Here is an 18,256-nt window from a genome sequence, read left to right as displayed (position 1 = left end):
GATTTACTCCAGCATACCATATTCAGATTTCCAGGGATGTAAAAAACAATTGCCTTCCTTTTCTTTGTTTTCCAAGATTAGTATATACTATAAATTTAGAGCCTACCTCTTCTTACCCAAGGCACTCAATGCTTTACCTGTGGGTGCAAATATGTTTCTCAAATGGGTTGGGTACCCGTGGGTAAGGTGTCCAAGGCCTAGGTTGCTGAACCACTTGACAATCACAACATAAAGTCTAGTGAAAGCAACTAGTGATTAGGTAGAATAATCATTATTGTATCTAAGTGAACCAAGCTTGAAAGTAATGGGCTATTTAACACTTCAAATAAGACTTCCCTTCCAAAATCAGGGTCTTGAATTCGCAATGGTGTTTCCTCCCTAGGTATGAGTGGCTAAAGGACAACCCTATTAGGTGTTTCCAGCCCCTGTGGGGAAGTAACATTTCCTTGGTCCACCTTTCAATCAATAGGTGTTAGTGACCAATAATGATGGTATGGAGGGGAGAAGACTTCATGAGATTTCATGGCCAAATGCCATGGTTAAAGGGGTTAGCATGATGGGGATCCACATCCTGAGTGTATAGACGTGAGGAGGGAGCAATTGTGGATGCATGAGTTACCAACTCGGCCTTTGTTTTTCCACCCCTGTAGTGCGCCTTTTTCTTTTGCTTGATTTTTTCTTTGTATTATTGCTCATAGTTCAAAGGGTTAGAGCTTGCTTTGAATGATGTATAACAGTTGTATTACCCTGTAGGGATGAGTTGTTACATTGCTCATAGGGGTTGGGACATGCAAGGGTTCCTTTTATGATGTAATGGAGCAACATGTGCTTAGGAACCAGGTGATGGCCAAAATGATCGAGGTAAAGTTCATGCTAGGCTTTTGCCCACGTGCTAATGTGTATGTCCCAACCATCTTTTGCATTTTGTTATTCTTCCTTTTTTATTTTATTTTGTGGCCATGTTATGCTCTTTCTTTTTCTTTTAGCTGCATCAACCACGCAGGGAAAAGTTTCGGGCCTTACCTAGGTATGAGGATGTATGGGTGCCAAATCCCAGAGAACCAATGGTTTGTTGAACCTGGAGAATGAAGGTGAAATATGGGCCTATAATGTAAGATAGATGAAATGATGCTCTGTCAATTAGCTTTTCTTGAGTAGTGCCCCTTCTAGACCCATTGGGCCACTAGGGGAGGTCCCACTAGGCTAGGATAGAAGATTAACACCCCATTTAAGGTGAGGGAACAAGATCATAATCAAAACCCCTCCTTCCAGGTCACCACATAATCCATATCAAATGTCCAAATACAAAAAATCATAAGTACCCGATTGCTAAATGAATAAAGTACCTTTTGATCAGAAGCCCACCTTTGTCCATGTGCTCTTGTTGGATGGGTGAGAAGCGTATCATGTTAGTTTTTGTAGCATCAGAGTTGTTCTAGTCTCGAAACTTTGTGGAGAGGTTAAAACACAAGATTTCTCCATAACCCATAAATCATTTCTTGAAATTCCATCTAGAAGTGTCTCAATTAGATTATTAGCCTATTTTTAAATATTTCCGAAGTCTAAACTTAGGGAAAGTGGTTAATCAATCAGAAATAATTGAGATAAGGTGTGAATCATCTAGAAACTCACACGGATCGATTTTAACTGTATCAAGTTGTCTAACTCCTTCTCCATTTCCTTCAGTTGATCATTAAGTTGTAAAACAAGGTCCATCATTTCCCCCTAATGTGTTTGGCTTTCTAAGACCTCTTTTGTCTATGGGTGCTCTGAATGAGGCAAATTGAGTTGTTTTTTGAGAGCAGCAATGACCTCATTCTTTTTCTTTATCAACTTCTCAGCAACCTTGATATCATTGGGATCATGTCCCAGCTTAGTCACCAAGTCTTCTAGTGACTTGATTCTGTTATCTTTGGCTTGTGAGGAGGCTTTTTCCATTTTGTATTGTGCAATGATATTCTCTAATGAACTTTGCAGTTTGTGTGCAGTCATAGCTTTACCTGTCAAGGTGGAATAGATCATCTCACCTGCCTGCTTGTGAAACTCAATTTGGTCAATGGGATGAACATCCCTGGCCAAAACCTCAAAATCTGTTTTCTTATAGTCTGCTGATGTTTTTGGCTGCTGGATTGTAGGTTGGATGAATGACATCTGCATTTTTCCTGTTTTGATGTCAAAGGCTGACATTAATCTACTCTGATTTGCAAGTGTCTGCTTGAAATATTGGGCATAAGTCTCAGCCTTCAATTTCTTATTTCTCAACCTAATTTCTTTGAACCTATCTTTGACATCCTTCTCTTTATCCATAGGCCTGGTGAATGAAGAGACCTCAACGCTGAGCTGTCTCTCTATTAGTCGAGTGTTTGATGTTGAGGGATGGTGTATTTCTCCTGAAGTCGCTGGGCCTTTGCTCCTCTCCACCATTGTGTTAGGTCCTTATACTACTAGTGTAACCCCCAACCCCCTTATTATATTTTTGTGTCCATCTTAGCCCTTGATTAAGTTTTAATCTTGGCCGTTGGAGTCCCAACAACAGATTATAAGAAAAATTCGATGGGTAGATGGAGAACACACACACAAAGATCGATTTCCTTGGAGAGTTAGATTTTTCTAGAGAGCAGCTGTTTCCGGATGAGTTCGAGCTTCAGAAGGGAAGCAAAGACAGAGAGGGGCACGGACAGTGAGTCGGAGGAAAGTTTTACCATATCTAGAGAGTTAGCAGCAAGAGGGCCGTATTTCTTAGTGGAGCTTGTGCAAGGCAGTGTAGAAGGCTTAAAAGAGAGATCGATTTTGTTGAAGGAGAGAGAAATTCAGTAGCCGTTGGTCCGGAAATTCTCCAAGAGGCCAAGTGAATTTCTCCCAGAGGCAGCGTCAACCAGGACATCATGTTTCTTGGAGTTTTGGGCTTAGCGAGTTGGGGTTTACACAAGCATTATGCAAAGGCTCACACAGAGGCTGTACGGTTGGCTAGATTTGTCAGTTGTCGGAGCAGGATTAGGTCTGGTGTTGAGGTATTTGCCTCACAAATATTTCAGCCAGATTATTTTGTTATTTGGATTGCTAGTTGGGCATCCATAGACTGTACTCAAAATTTCACTACTGCATAATAATAAAAACCCTCACTTGTCGCACCGGTTTTCCTAAGTTGGGTTTTTTCGAGGAATTTAGTCCAAAAATAAGTGTGTTATAATTTTGTATGCGCTAGAATATTTCTCAGTTTCCAACGCTATTATTTTGCGCAGTTTTATTTGTGAAGGTTGCAGTGTGATTTATTCAATATTTGCAATAGCAAATAAATTGTTAAATTAATTAACAATTAGAAGAATTAATTCCAGTTGCTGTAATAGGATTTATGTGGTGAAATTTTCACATGGTATTAGAGTGAGTTTGATAGACGGGAAATTTAGAGGTAGAAGAAGAGAATTTCGCTGTTCAGGGGGAGCAGTAGATTGGAATTTTTTGGGGTTGCGTAGTGCCTAGCCAGGCAGTACGAATTGCTGGGCAAGGGTTTGTTTTTTCAGTCCCTGGGTGGTAGAAAATCTGAATTGTTCGGATTAGTGATTCCAACAGGTAGAGGGAGTAGCAGCAACAACTCATATTTTCGCTGAGTAGATCTCTTGTTTGGGCGCAGAGGGTTTTGTAGCAGTTTGCAGTAGCAGAATCAACGCCAGGTGGAAGAGAAATAACAAACACAGAGGGAAAATTTATCTCAGGGGATCTCGAGTTTTAGAGATCTAATTTCTCTGGTTGCAGATTGGTAGTAGCTGTGAGCAAATCTTTTCACTCCAGAGGGAGTGTGAAAAGCAGATCCAACTGCGAGTAGAGGGAAAGAGGGAGATTTTCAACCAGATTTAGAGATGGCCACAACTAGGCTTAGAGATCAAGATATGTTGGTGGGATCCTCCAACTATGTCATCTGGAAGGCTAGGTTATCCTTCCTTCTAGATGAATTTGGCTTGAAAGCCTATGCAAAGAATGTGGTAGCGGTACCCCAGGTTGTCAATCAGCTCAAGGAGTACATAAAGGAGATGGCAAAGACGAAGTAGATGTCTTGGATGGAGTCCGAGATCATATAGTCTCAAATGTGACAGACAAAAATATGACCAAGGAAATGTGGGATGCTCTCTCCGAGGTATATTATAGTACCTCCGAGCAGAGGAAGATGTTCCTACAAGAGATGAGGAGCATCAGGATGCATAAGGGTGAAAGCATAGATGCCTTCCTCACTAGGATTCAGGAAGTCCGAGATCAGCTTGCAATCGTTGGGAAAGCATCCAACCCACGGAGCTTGTACGGTTAGCATTGAATAGTGTCTCAGAGGAATGGAATGTGTTTGTCCAAAGTATCTTGGGCATAGACACGGTTCCTAAATGGGATAGGATGTGGTCCGATCTGCAGCAGGAGGAGTTGAGGCGGGCTCTAGTAAAGAGTACCATCAACAACAACAATAGCAAGGGATCGAGGGGTGAAGAGAATGTGGCCCTATCATCAAAGGGCCCTAGTCAAGGATAGGGGGAAAAGAAAAAGAAGAATGACCTGTCAAAGGTCAAGTTCTTGAGATATGGTGAGTTCGACCACTACAGTACCTGGTGTCCTCTCAAGAAGAAAGACAAGCAGGAGAAGCAGGACCAGACGACAACGTCGGCTAAGATAGATAGGTTGTCCTCGAGGCTAGAGGAAGATTTTGTAATGTGTGCAACTATACCTCTAGGAGTGAGGTGGGGTGATATGGAGTAATAGTCCCAGAGTTGTAGAGGTTTGGCGGGGTCCATTGAGGAGTCCTCCTCATGGATCATTACCTTGCTACGGGGCCCCACATTATTCAGTAGCAGGGTGGATCAGTGTCAGTGATGTAGTCAGATTCCCGAGTGACAGTTGTAGACTAGTAGTAGTCAGATGCTGAGGAGCACAATGTAGTAGTGCCGAGTGGCACAGTGTAGAGTCAACAATAGCGTAAATTCTTCAAGGGACAGTGCAGTAGCTAGTAGCAGTCAGGACTTAGGAGACAGATGCAACAAACATAGTTGATTCAGTATTTAGGATGCTTCTCAGTTGCATTTGTTGCAGTTGCAACAAAAACAGATGAGAGGGAGTTGCAATGCAGATGCAGTATGGCAGTGTTAGCAACAACACAGATGCAGCATCAGAGTTGCGCAGTAATTGGTGGGTAGTGGCAGTCAGTCATAGTGGCTAGAGATGGACAATGTGATGGAGGATGATACAGAGACATGGTGTTGCAACATCATAACACCTTCTTTGCTAAGAGGGAGTGTTAGTTTTTGTAGCATCGGAGGTGTTCTAGTCTCGAAACTTTGTGGATAGGTTAAAACACAAGAGTTCTCCATAACCCAAAAATTTCTTCTAGAAATTCCAGCTAGAAGCATCTCAATTAGATTATTAACCTATTTTTAAATATTTCCTAATTCTAAACTTAGAAAAAGTGGTTAATGAATAAAAAATAACTGAGATAAGGTGTGAATCATATAGAAACTGACACGGATCGACTCCGATACGATCTTAGCCCTTGATTAAGTTTTAATCTTGGCCGTTGGAGCCCAACCAAAGATTATAAGAAGTTGATGGGTAGATGGAGAACACATACACAGAGATCGATATCCTTGGAGAGTTCAATTTTTCCAGAGAGCAGTTGTTGCCGGAAGAGTTCGAGTTTCAAAAGGGAAGCAGAGACAGAGAGGTGCAGGGACAGTGAGTCCGGAGGAAAGTTCTTCAGAACCAGAGAGTCATCAATAGGAGGGCTGTATTTCCCGGTGGAGCTGCGTAGAGGCAGCATAGAAGGCTTCAGAGGGAGATCGATTTTGCTGAAGGAGAGAAATTCAGTGGCTGTTAGTCCGGAAATTCTCCAGGAGGCCAAGGAAATTTCTCCCAGAGGTAGAGTCAGCCAGGATGTCCTTTTTCTTGCAGTTCCAGGCTTAGTGAGTTAGAGTATGCGTAAGCACTGCGCTGAGGCCCATGCAGAGGCTGTATGACTGGCCAGATTTGTCAGTTGTCAGAGTAGGATGAGGCATGGTGTTGAGGTAGATTGTATTGGATTGCTAGTTGGCCATCCATAGATTGTATTCAGAATTTCACTATTGCAAAATAATAAAAACCCTTAGCTGCTGCACCGATTTTCCCAAGTTGGGTTTTTCTGGGGACTTTAGTCCAAAAACAAGTGTGTCATAATTTTGTGTGCGCTAGAATATTTTTCAGTTTCCAGCGCTATTATTTTCTGCAGTTTTATTTGTGGAGGTTGTAGTGTTATTTATTCGATATTTGCCGTAGCAAATAAATTGTTAAATTAATTAACATTTAGAAGAATTAATTCCAGTTGCTGCAATAGAATTTCAATGGTGAAATTTTCACATATCACCGATGCAGGTGGCGAAGATATAATGGCATGCCATCAGCTATTGGTGGCTGTCAGGTGCTGCATGGCTGGCCGGTTGGATGTGAAGAATGGGAGAAAAAATTTGTCCTATAGGTTTACCCATTTTGGTGGGTAACAAAACCTTAGTTGCACACACACACATACACATATATATTTGTGTTTTTTATCACCACGTTTCCCTTGATGTACCTGTTTTGGGGGCAGTCACATTTCCAGGGAGAAGTTGATTTGCTGTTAAGTAATCATTTTTATTGTAATACAGAGAGATGATTTCTATTGCAAATTTAGCATGTTTCTATAGTTTTCAGAATCCAGATCTGATGTAATAAACAGCAGGGTTTGTACTGCATGGATTTAATTTCCAGAACTTATTTTTGGACGTCATTTTATTAGATCTAGACTTCTAGTATCTGGTTGTTGCTGGAATAACATAACCTTTTGATATGCAGTGTCTACACCATATCAGCAAGATTCAAATATGAATATGTATCTAAATACAATTTGATATGGAAAAAAAATATGTAATGGAAAAAATCATGTATGGCTCCAATATGGAAGTATACAACTCAGTGATGAAAATGTGCATTTTGTTCCATATTTTAGAAGAATTTAACCCCCACAAATATGAAATAAACCAAAAAATATTTCATTCCTTGAAAATTCTGCAATATATATATATATATATATATATATATATATATATATATCGTTGAGGTTTTTGGGCTGTTTTTTTGCGGGCTTATAGGTCAAAGATTATCAAAAGCAGTCAAAAGTAGGTTGACTGTACCATATCTGTACTGTACTTAAAATTACCTGAATTTCATATTACTGGATTTGCATACCGCAAAGGCCAGTGTAGCTGAATCTTGCCACTGGTCTAATAAACTGTTGATTGTTGCATACAGTGGATTATGGAGATCTGAAGTTCTGAATCCTGATAGTTGTTTCAGACATTTTCAGATTCAGTTGTAGGGTTTAAGTTCTATAAGTGCATATCTACTATCATGAGGTGAAATTTAAAATATGTCCAAGGATTCATTTCTATTAGCCAAGCAAGTTCCTAACTAATGTCATTAGTGAGTTTAGCTGGATTATCCCTCAGTTCACGTTATTAGCTAGATCCGATTCAATGATTGTTTGCCCCACTGTAAGATAAAAATCTTAATGTTTGTTATGATCTACCCACATGCTGCTCAACCAGCAAATGACATAGGTACCTATGTATTCTTGAAACTGCCTGGTTTTTAAGTTACACTAAAGAGCTCACTAGATACCAAATCATAAGGACGTCTTTTCGTCATTTTCCATAATGATTCTTTTGGAGTGTGAAGTCAGACCTTTCTTATGTGAGAAATGCATCATATGTTATACTTCATCGAACAAAGAGTTACATCTGTCATCAATCTGACTACATGGCTAGAAGGCAGTTCTCTTCCTAAAGAAACAGAAACAAGAAGCTTAATGCATATAGAAATGAGATTCATTTGATAGAATGGGAAATAGAAATAAATAGACTATGTTGTGGACAAATGTATTTCATTATAATTTAAATGATGTACTGTACAATGAAAAGAAGATGCAGAGTTTAAACTTAAATCAAGCAATTTGTATTGAGTTATTTCTTAGTCCTTAGAGGACAGTAACCCTGTCATTGAGTGTTTCACGTATGTTCGGAAGCCTAAAATATTTCAAGCAATATTTTTTGTCATGGCTAGTAAAAGAATTTTACAATATTAGGACCATTTTGAAGGTGTTTGTGCTGGTGCTAAGATTCTGAGAAAGTTCTCTGTCTTTTGAGTGGTCAATGTCCTTTTATGACTTATGTCTCATACTGATCCAGAATTATAAATCTTGCCTGCAGCTGAATATTATCATTACCTATATAATTTCAGATGTTAGAAATTGTACTTTGTTTATTTTAGGAATTCTAATAAGGTATTTTTCATAAACAATCTATGAAGACAAACTTGTCAAGGACTCTTGCTTATGTGAGGTTTGTCCTTATTATCTCTGGTAGTGTTAGTTCCTGATTTACAGACTGCGTATGGTGTAACTTGTAAGAAAGGCTATTTTTTCCCACACTGATCAGTTTCAGTCTCCGTGAGCGATCCTCCAATAATGATTCTTCGTTGCATACTTGTACAAAAGTAGGTTTTCATATGATGATCACTGTAAAATCTCATTGTCAATGAGCTATAGTCTTTCTGCCAAGAATAAATAGTGGGTAAAGGAATCTGCTAATGCCAAATTCTCCGTGATATGCACTATGCTTTGCATTTACTTATGGGTGGAAGCCATAATAGTGTGTAATGTTAAATGATCTTTAACAGAGCATCTTGATGGAATCAGTTTATTATTGATATTTAAAGCAAATTCTCGTAGTTTTTAGTGGTTTATGTAATATATTATGGCTGTTAAGGAGTTTAGTTTCAATATAATATATTTGTGTTAGTTTCAGGTCAATCATGGGAATTACTGATGGCAAGGAATCCTTGGAGAGTTCATGGATTGGGTCTAATGGCTTACATATGCAAAATAGTAGTAACAGCAACACCAGTACTAGTAGCAGCAGTACTAGCAGTAGTAAAGGAAGCACTAGCTCCAGTGACAGTGATGCTGAGAAAACTGTTGTTTCTGGAGAGCTTGAAGCTGATGCTGACTCTCTTACTACTAAACAGTCTCATTTGACTTCAGCTGATCAACTCGATATGGATGGTTCTAAAAGTTCAAGGGTAATAATGTGTTCCTTTCTCATGTAGTTGCATATCCAGGCCGTTGGTTGCCTGAAACCTGTACAGCACTCAAGCCTGTATGGGCTTTTATTTGTTATTTAGGTCCAAACTGGGTCCAATTCATGGTCCATGGACCTGAATACAAGCCATGGAGTCAAAATCTTCACTTCCTAAGAAACCATGAAAAGATTGACTCTGGTAAACTAAAACAAAATGCATGATTACTTGTTTCCTCCCTTATGTGAAGGTGTTATGCTGATTGCCCTGTGGCTGTTAAATTTTCTTGTGCAGATTTCGAGTTATCCTTTGTAACATATTGCTTTCCATTCATATATGCCTATGTTTTTCTTTTCTTCTTCTTCTTTATTAAAAATACATATTTACATAACTGTATCCCCCTATAGATTATCTAGGATCTGTGTTTGTGTGGATCTGGATCTGGATCAGCCTATAGTTGATCTAAGATCCATGTTTCTGTGGATCTGGATCAGCCTATAGCTGATCTAAGATCCATGTTTCTGTGGATCTGGATCCAGATCCAGATCTGCTCTTCATATAGATGATCTAGGATCTGTGTTTCTGTGTATCTGGATCTGTTTGCGATACATCGCTGGCCAGGAAGTGCTGGAGGATGTGCTGAATATCTGTTTCTGGTTTTGTCAAAGTGTCAAGATGGTAGATCTTCCGAAAAAAGCCAATTTAGGACAGAGAAATAAAGGGCAAAGTGTGGGGCCCTAAAAGCCTACCTTTTGCCAGTAAAATACTCCACCCCCCTCCTAAAACACACAAATCTGTGTTTTTTTAATGGTCTGCATTTCTGAGTTTGTGAGACTTCTTTGGAGTAAATCATATTCGGAAGTCTGAGTTCTCTAATGTTTCTGGTGCATGGTTCTTTTGTTACAAAATAAAACTGTATATATTCAAATTTTTTATACACGTCATTTCGTAATGTCTGGATTGTGACCTTTCAAAAAGTTTGATGCATCTGGATACATATCGATATCTCTTTCTATGCAACATAGCTTTCTCAGTGTTTCAGATTTTCTGCTTTTAAATATTAAGTCATATATTTGTGTGCATACACTTTTTTACCGAATGGGAATATAACATTTTTCTTATTCTGTAGACTCCTTATCTAATTGCATCTATGCTTACTAAATAAAACTATTGAATGCCACTTTATTTTTTTTATAAATGTTAATGATACCTTTTTGTTAGCACACACAATAATAGACAGCTGAATAGATAAGTGTGTGTTAATATTATTAACCAAATATAAATACAATTTCATGTGACCTTTGGATTATCCTTCCAAGGTCCCTTGGACTCTCAATGATGGTTCACCTTCCTCTACATCAACCCTAATGGATTAGGTTTCTAACAATCCTCCTCTTAATCCGAATGGGTGTATCTGAGTCCAAGATGAGAGCTAAAATATAAAGGTGAATAACAGCCAATGGCTGAATGTGCTTTCTAAATCTCGTGGTTTAAGGAAGACCACAAACCAATTGTGGCAGTAGAAGCAGAAGTCTTCTACTGATGGTGGTTTAATGTTGACCACCAACTCTAGAACTTGGCTTGAAGCAGTTCGTGGAACAATTCCGAATTTGGCACACAAAATAGAAGTGCTTCTTGATACTGGTTTAAAGATGACCACAAACTATTGTCTAGAAGAGGTGGTATGTTTTCCACTGAGTGGTGATTTAAGGAGGACCACAAACCAAATCATGCTTATGGAACATGAGTCTATCTTTATGTTTGGCTGACTCTGGCTCTAGGATCTACTTGCTGTTGAAAATTGTGGTGGCCGTTGTCGGTATTTTCATCCTAAAACGGAATTAGAAAAATTCAAATTTAATTTTGCCTCCAAGATGACAAGTTGGCTCCACTAAAAGTCAGGTCAGCTGGGCCCCCTACAGGCACCCGTTCGATCCCCTATGATGACTATATATGTGACAATTGCTCCTCATTTGGGCAATTCATATAGCATGCTTTCTCTTTGTTCTCTGCGAGCTACAAAAGGACAAGATGGACTAAATCTCAGGATGGAAAGGAGGCTTGTCTATTAATATTGATCTGGTCAGCTATTATTTATATTTCTGTTTATGGATATTTTGATGGACATTGGATTCTCTCTCGTAAAGAAAGAAGTTCTGGGTTTTACCCTTGTGGGTTTTCCCCTGGCGTCAGGCCTAATTCTTTGTGTCTCTTGTTCATTGTCTCACTGTGGATTTTACTGCTCTTTCAATGTTTAAACAGTTGTAATTTTTCTTGTGTAACTGCTTGATGATAGGATGTGAAAATTATTCTAATATGATCATTTGAAGTAGTGATCTGTTAGAAAAATTGTTTCAGTCTCCCATCTTAGAAAAATCAACATGGTATCAGAGCTGGCCAAGAGCAGTCGAAATCTATATCTCTGGAAAAAGGACGAATTTCTTTGGGTCCAATCCAAAGCTTCTTGTCCAAAAATTTCAAGTCCGAATTACAGGCCTCTGTGGTAGTCCGAATTACAAGCCTCTGTGGATCCGGGTTCTGTGATCTCTGTGGCACATAATGAAGATGATCCGAGATTGTATTATTGTTATCAAAGCTTATTATCATGAAAGGTTTCTAGGTTGAAGTCCTAGTACACTTCAAGACACATCTTGCTGTGGCACTTCATATCTCTTCGAGTCTTCTGCTATAAGCTAAGTTACCGGATCTGGCACAGGGTGGTCCAGGATCTGCGGATCTGATCCGGATCTGTGCAGGAAACGGCCACGTGGTGGATCTCAATTTGCTGGAAACAAATCCTGCATGGTGGAAACCGATCCTGTGTTGGGGAAACGGATCCTGCAAGGGAAATTTAGCTACCGTGCAACTTATACATACTTCAGCCTTGCAGGATTTATGATTGCCACTTGTGTATAACAAAGCTTTGGTTCAAACAAGCTATCCAGACCAGGTAAGCTTCAGATCTTGGATCCTACACCTCTGATTCTCCACTATTGGGTTCAACTCAATCACTTATAAATTTTTTGGTTTTCTTCTATGTTTCCTAACGTTTCGAGCTCATAAATTATAGAGTTTCATGTATTTTCAGAGGTTTTTGGGCGTCTTTCCTGTCAAGTTGATTGAAATTTAAAATGCTCGGATGAATTCTTGAATTGGGTATTTAAAAATAATACTTTGCGACCAATTGGTTATTGACCATTGAAACCTTTTTGGTTTTAATTTTGTAATAGAGGATTTGGTAGATTGAGGTTTGATTTCAGTTCAACAAGGTTTGTTATGTAATCTTGTCTGTAGATGTTGGAATGCTCCCTCAGGAGTCTAAGACTTGGCTACTTAGATGCACAGAGAAGTACCTGTTAAATAGAGAGCAGGTTTTGTAGGAATCAAGGTTGAAATGGACTGTTTAGCATATTCAGTGTCAGACAGTAAAGTTAGGAAGTTAAGTGATTTTACATATTCAGACTGTCTACATAGTCAGACTGTTTAGCATATTCAGTTACTGCGATTTTTAGATTTTAGGTTTCGTTTGCTGGTTAATACAATGAAGTGGTCCCTGCTTGCATTATTCAACGAGTTTGTCGGCCGCACCCCGCTCAATTTCAAAGAGCGACAAAGACGTTGTGGACAACAACAAACAACGATTCACCATGCATAACTGTTAATTTTAGATAACAATGGTATGTTCTATGCTTTAGCACAATTTACTAAAATGTTCCTTATCAGCCCAATGACAATTTCCAATTATTTCTAGTAGCAATCACATTAACCTAAGCACATTGACAGTAAATGTGGATAGAACATAAAAACATGTGCAGAAGACAAGCCAAGACAATAGGACACCAGATTTGGCGGATGCCAGGGCAAAACCCCAATGTGGGGAAAACCCTTTGATCAAATCTTCTTATTATTATTCAATAGTTCGGCAGAGAGAGAGAGAGTACATAGATCAAATTTACTTCCCAATACATAATCAAAACAACCCTGCCAAAATCAGCAGTCAACAACAGTCAACTGCATCCCTAACCGGAAAGTCAACGCTGGTCAAATTAGCATCAAAACGTCCTCCAAGCAGCTCGGTCAACAACAATCCAATTCGGCTTTAAGGAGAGTCAAAGTCAACCCAAAACAATTCGGTCAAACCCAGACAAAGGAGAGAGAAACACTGCAGTAATTTCTGCTGTCAAATTTGAAGTCAATGCAGAGGTTAACATTGGGCAAACTGCCCAAAACATCTTGATTTCTGTGCCCAGCAACTCAGCCTAGGAAAATTGAAATTCTGCCCCAAAAATCGAGTCAAACTTGGTCAAATGAACCCTGGTCAATGCTGCTATGATTTCCTGAAATTTTGGTCTGTCCTTGTCGTGAAATTTTCGGCCTCCCACCACATGTGCGAAGAAGAGAGAGAGGCTGCCCAAGGTGTACGAACCAATCAAGAGAGGAGATAGATGAATAATGTGTTGAGTGATGTCCAAATGAGTAGAGAGGTCACTCCTATTTATACAATTCATTGAGGGTGAAGAGACACATTCATTGGGCTTCTTGAGCTTGCATTTCACTGAGGCCGACCTTGACAATTTGTGCATGAGAGAGAATAAATTCAAAATTCCACTTTTGCTTGTTAGAATGAGATGATATTTATATCAAAATTGGACCTTTCGAAAAGAGGAATCCAATGCAATAATCATCTCCATCATATGAGCCGTCCTAAGGTGGAATTTGGCCCTAGTTTCCAATTTTAACGCTCCCTTTCAACTAGGGAGAATTCCACCTGCCAATCCATCTGTCATCATCATGCCATCCTGTCATCATGTACCATCTCTGTCATCACTGCTATGCTCTGCACTGCTCTACTCTGTTGAACCATGAAGTAATAATGAAGAAGAAGTGATTGAGAGTGAGTCACAAGATCATATCACTCTTCACTGACAAAAGTATGTCCTTGATCCCAGATCAAGTTGTTGAACACCATGCATCCTAGTCATAGGGAGTAGTAGTACGACAGTACATGATGCGTCCATCGGTAGTCCTATGGTCCCTAACCATCTTTTCCCAACTCATTGGCTAGATGAGAGGTACTTCCCATGAGTCTTGGACTTCATGGGTAGGATGTGTGCTGGTGCATCGATAGGAGAAGGTGAATCACTCACCCTACATACATGTGTCCGCAATCGTAGGGGAAGGTGAACCACTCACCCTACACACATGTTAACCATCATGGGGTATCACAGGGGAAGGTGAACCACTCACCTTGTATCTAGCGCACAACAAGGGGAAGGTGAACCACTTACCCTATGGTCGCTCATAGCTCCAAGAAGTACCCAAAGCCCCTAGGAGCTCCCAGAGCTCAGTGTCCAACTCATACGGGACCCTCATAGGAGGGTAGTTCCATGACTCCAAGTCTCTCTCAGAAGGTTAAGAATTTGAACTTCCCCAAAGGCTTCGTGAGAATGTTTGCGACCTGCTCATCTGTCATGATGTGTTGGAGCCTTATTGCCCCCTGTTGTACCATATCTCGGATAAAGTGGTACCTGATATTAATGTGCTTCGAGCGGTTGTGGAACACAAGATTATCTAATAGGCGAATCCCACTTTGGTTGTCGCAGAAGATCACAGTGGTATCTAGCACGTGCTCAAATAGCTCACTGAAGAGCTTCCTCAACCAAACAACTTCACAACAGGCCATACTTGCAGCGATTTATTTAGCCTCAACAGTGCTTAAAGCAACTGATTTCTGCTTCCTGCTCATCCAAGATATTGAAGCAGACCCCAAAGAGAAGCAACACCCAGACGTGCTCTTACGATCCACCACACCGCCAACCCAATCAACAACTGAATATCCATGTAGCCTCAAGTTCACGACAATGTATCTCAGTCCATAATGGATTGTGCCTCAGAGATATCTCAAAATATTCTTAGTAGCAATCCAATGAATGTGATGAGTCTCGACCATAAATTGACTCAATGTGTTCACAACGAAGCATATGTTAGGACAAGAGTTTACCAAGAACATTAGGGCCCCCAGAATTTGACGATACTCGGAAGGGTTCACTAATCCGGGCCCAACAACACTTCCACACAACTTCTTGAAGTTGAGTTCCATCGGAGTAGACACGGACTTGCAATCCACCATCCCACATCTCTCAAGCAACTTCACAATGTATTTTCCTTGAGAAAGGAAAATCTCACTTGGATTTTGCCAGACCTCCAGCCCTAGGAAGTAGTGCATCAGTCCTAGGTCCTTCATCTCGAGTTCAAAAGTGAACTCCCTCTTGCATTGATGAATGAGAGGGTCATCACCTGTTAGAAAGAGATCATCCACATAAAGGACCAGAATGAGAGGCTTGTCCTTTTCACCCTTGAAGTATAGGTTCGGGTCAGCATCACTCCTTGTAAATCCCAATTTCATAAGATAGTTATAAATCCTCTCATACCAAGCCCCGTGGGCTTGCTTGAAACCATAAAGGGCTTTCTTCATCTTGCATACATGTCTTATGATCTTGAACTTCAAACCCCTCGGGTTGTTCTACATAGACTTTATCTCTAAGCGAGCCATGCAAGAAAGCAGTTTTGACATCCATTTGGTGTAGGCTTCATCCTTGTGAGGTAGCATGGGCTATGTTCAAATGAATGGTGGTATATCAGGAAACCGATGTGAATATCTCATCATAGTCTACTCCTTCCTTCTGAGAGAGGCCTAGAGCAATGAATTTGGCCTTGAACGTTTCAACACTTTCATCAGCTCCATTTTTGATCTTGTAGAGCCATTTTGAAGTGACAACTGACTTGTCCTTGGACCCACATCCCAGACATCGTTCTTCATGATCGATTCATATTCCTCGTTCATCGCATCCTTCCAAACTTGGTGTTTGATGAATTCTTCGAATGTACAAGGCTCAAATTGTACAATGGTACTCATGGCAGCTATGTACCCTTGGTACCTATTCGACTTCTTGCTTTCACAAAATGTCCCCCTTGATGCAATATGTTTCTTAGCATCTTGAAGAGTATCTTTGAGCCACAAAGGTCTTTTTCTTGAAGTAGAGGGCTCACTTGGAGGTGGATCAGTGGGATCCATTGGACCTTCAACATCGGGCATCGGGTCATCAGTCAGAGGTTCATCCTGCTTTCCTGCATCATCATGATTGTCCTTCCTAGAAATAGGAAGATCTCGGACTTTCCTAAGGGAAAAATCTTCATCGAATGTGACATCATGACTTATTTCCACTTCCCTTTGACCAGGTTCATAGATTCTATATGCCTTTGAAGTTTCATTGTAACCCACAAACGTTCCTTTCTTCCCAGATGCATCTAGTTTGTTTCTTTTCTCTTTCGGCACATGAAAATATACTGGAGAACCAAAAATTTTAAATGAGAAACATCAGGTTTCTTGAGGGAATACTTTATCGGGTGTCTTGAAGTCCAATGCTTGATGTGGGCATCTGTTTTGAACATACACAACGTTGTTGGCAACTTCCCCCCATAAGAACTTTGGTAGGCCTTGGTCATGAAGCATGGCACGGGTGGCTTCTGAATAGGTTCGAACCTCAAAAGTTAAGATGATCCAAGCCTCTTGTGAATCCCAGGGTGATAAGGAATCAAGTCCAAGCTTTCATAATATCAAGTTTAAGAAATCATTGCAAATGTTCGAACATGGGTCCTTCTATCATATTGCGTTAGAAGCTCTTAGCAAAGTCATCTATGGAACTATACTATCTCTATGAATAAGACTTGAGACCCTATATGATTTGTCTATGTAGCTCTAGGCTCATCCCTCATCAGAAGTTTGTGAAAAGGTTTCTAGTCTAATCCAATTTATGAAGAAAAGAGTCAAATCTTAACTTCTAAGATCTAGGAAAGCAAGTCCGAGGCTGGTAGGTTAAGGATTTGAGCATTGTTCCTATGCTCATGTCTGTGTTGGTAATTTGTCATCTATGGCAAGCTCAAGTTTTAGAAACTTAAGGTTCTATGACTAAATAAAAGCATATTGTTTGAAGGAAGACTTGTAAGATGCAAAACAGAAGGACATCATTGAACTGGTATGTATCATTTGTGTTATTAATCTTCGTGGAGCCATATCCTGAAGCAAGATTGTTCTCTCTATTCTAGAAAATAAAGTCTGAAATAGGAAGGTTTGAGACTAATTTGAATACCATTTTCGTTGCTGTGACACTGATTTTACGAGTTCAATCCTAGACCTAATGCGATAAAGGGTTTCTAAATTTAGTGATAATGTTACTATGAGTGATGTGGTTCTAGGGTTTGGTAGTCTAAACCCCAAATTATTAGGGTTGGATTCAAAAGATCTGACATCTTGATGATTTATAGGTTGGACTCAAAAGGGCTAAAGATTAAGAAGGAACTGTCTTGGATAAGTATCTTGTGTTTCTTTTATTATTTTAATTATTACTGAAATTGGATAGTTTATGACTTGTAAACCCTAGGTAGGGTTTGGAGAAGGAAATCAAAGGATTATGGACCATTATGCTTGATTGATAAAAGAAACCCAACACTAAAATGTCGATGTATACTTCTTAATGATATATGTTCCTTGTTGATGAAGATGACTCTGTGTCACTCATGATGTGAACTCCTTGTTGTTCATAATTAGATTCCTTGTTGATTCCTTGATAACGTGGACTCCTCGATGATGTGGATTCCTTTGTTAATGATGATACTCCTTATTGATGAATGATCTGTACTCCATGATGTTGACGATGTGTATTCCTCCTTGCTGATAATGATGTGGATAATGTGGTTGGACTCCTTGATGGTTATTTTTTGATGATGATGATGCTTACTCCTTAATGATGATGATGTGGGCTTCCTGTTGAAGTGGAGTCATTTGATGAATCTTTTTATGACTTGGACAAGTTCAAACAAGTTTGGCTCCTTGATAATGTGGACGAAGTTGTCTCCCTGATGGTGATTCCTTGTTGATGTGGACGCGTTTGATTGGATTCAAGAAGGCTAAATTCAAGAGTGAGTTGACTCATTCTCAAGAGATAAGTACCTTCTTATTTTGTTTCTATTATTATTTCATTATGAGTCTCTTGTCTTTGTATATCTTGGTTGTATTTTCTCTTCCTTGGCTTCTTGTGAGGATTACAGGTGCATGTTGAAGATTGCCAAGGTATGGCAA

At 39.7% G+C, this 18,256-nt stretch overlaps 1 protein-coding gene across 14 annotated transcripts in view; it reads left to right on the top strand.

Annotated features, from left to right (window-relative positions):
* GCT (RNA polymerase II transcription mediator) overlaps window positions 1-18,256 on the top strand; it is a 300,003-nt gene that overhangs the window by 169,627 nt on the left and 112,120 nt on the right. For 13 of the 14 annotated variants that reach the window (XM_089439924.1, XM_089439921.1, XM_089439917.1 and 10 more), the window contains one exon: window positions 8,841-9,120. In XM_089439924.1, the coding sequence (XP_089296050.1) occupies window positions 8,841-9,120 (280 nt within the window). The remainder of the gene's footprint in view (window positions 1-8,840; window positions 9,121-18,256) is intronic. The other variant, XM_089439925.1, reaches the window with a different exon arrangement.

This window comes from Pinus tabuliformis, chromosome 9 (genome assembly GCF_031772625.1).
Source record: "Pinus tabuliformis cultivar Carrire ecotype Pingquan chromosome 9, CPIR1, whole genome shotgun sequence".
NCBI lineage: Eukaryota > Viridiplantae > Streptophyta > Pinopsida > Pinales > Pinaceae > Pinus > Pinus tabuliformis.
This window is presented reverse-complemented; position numbering and strand designations above follow the sequence as displayed.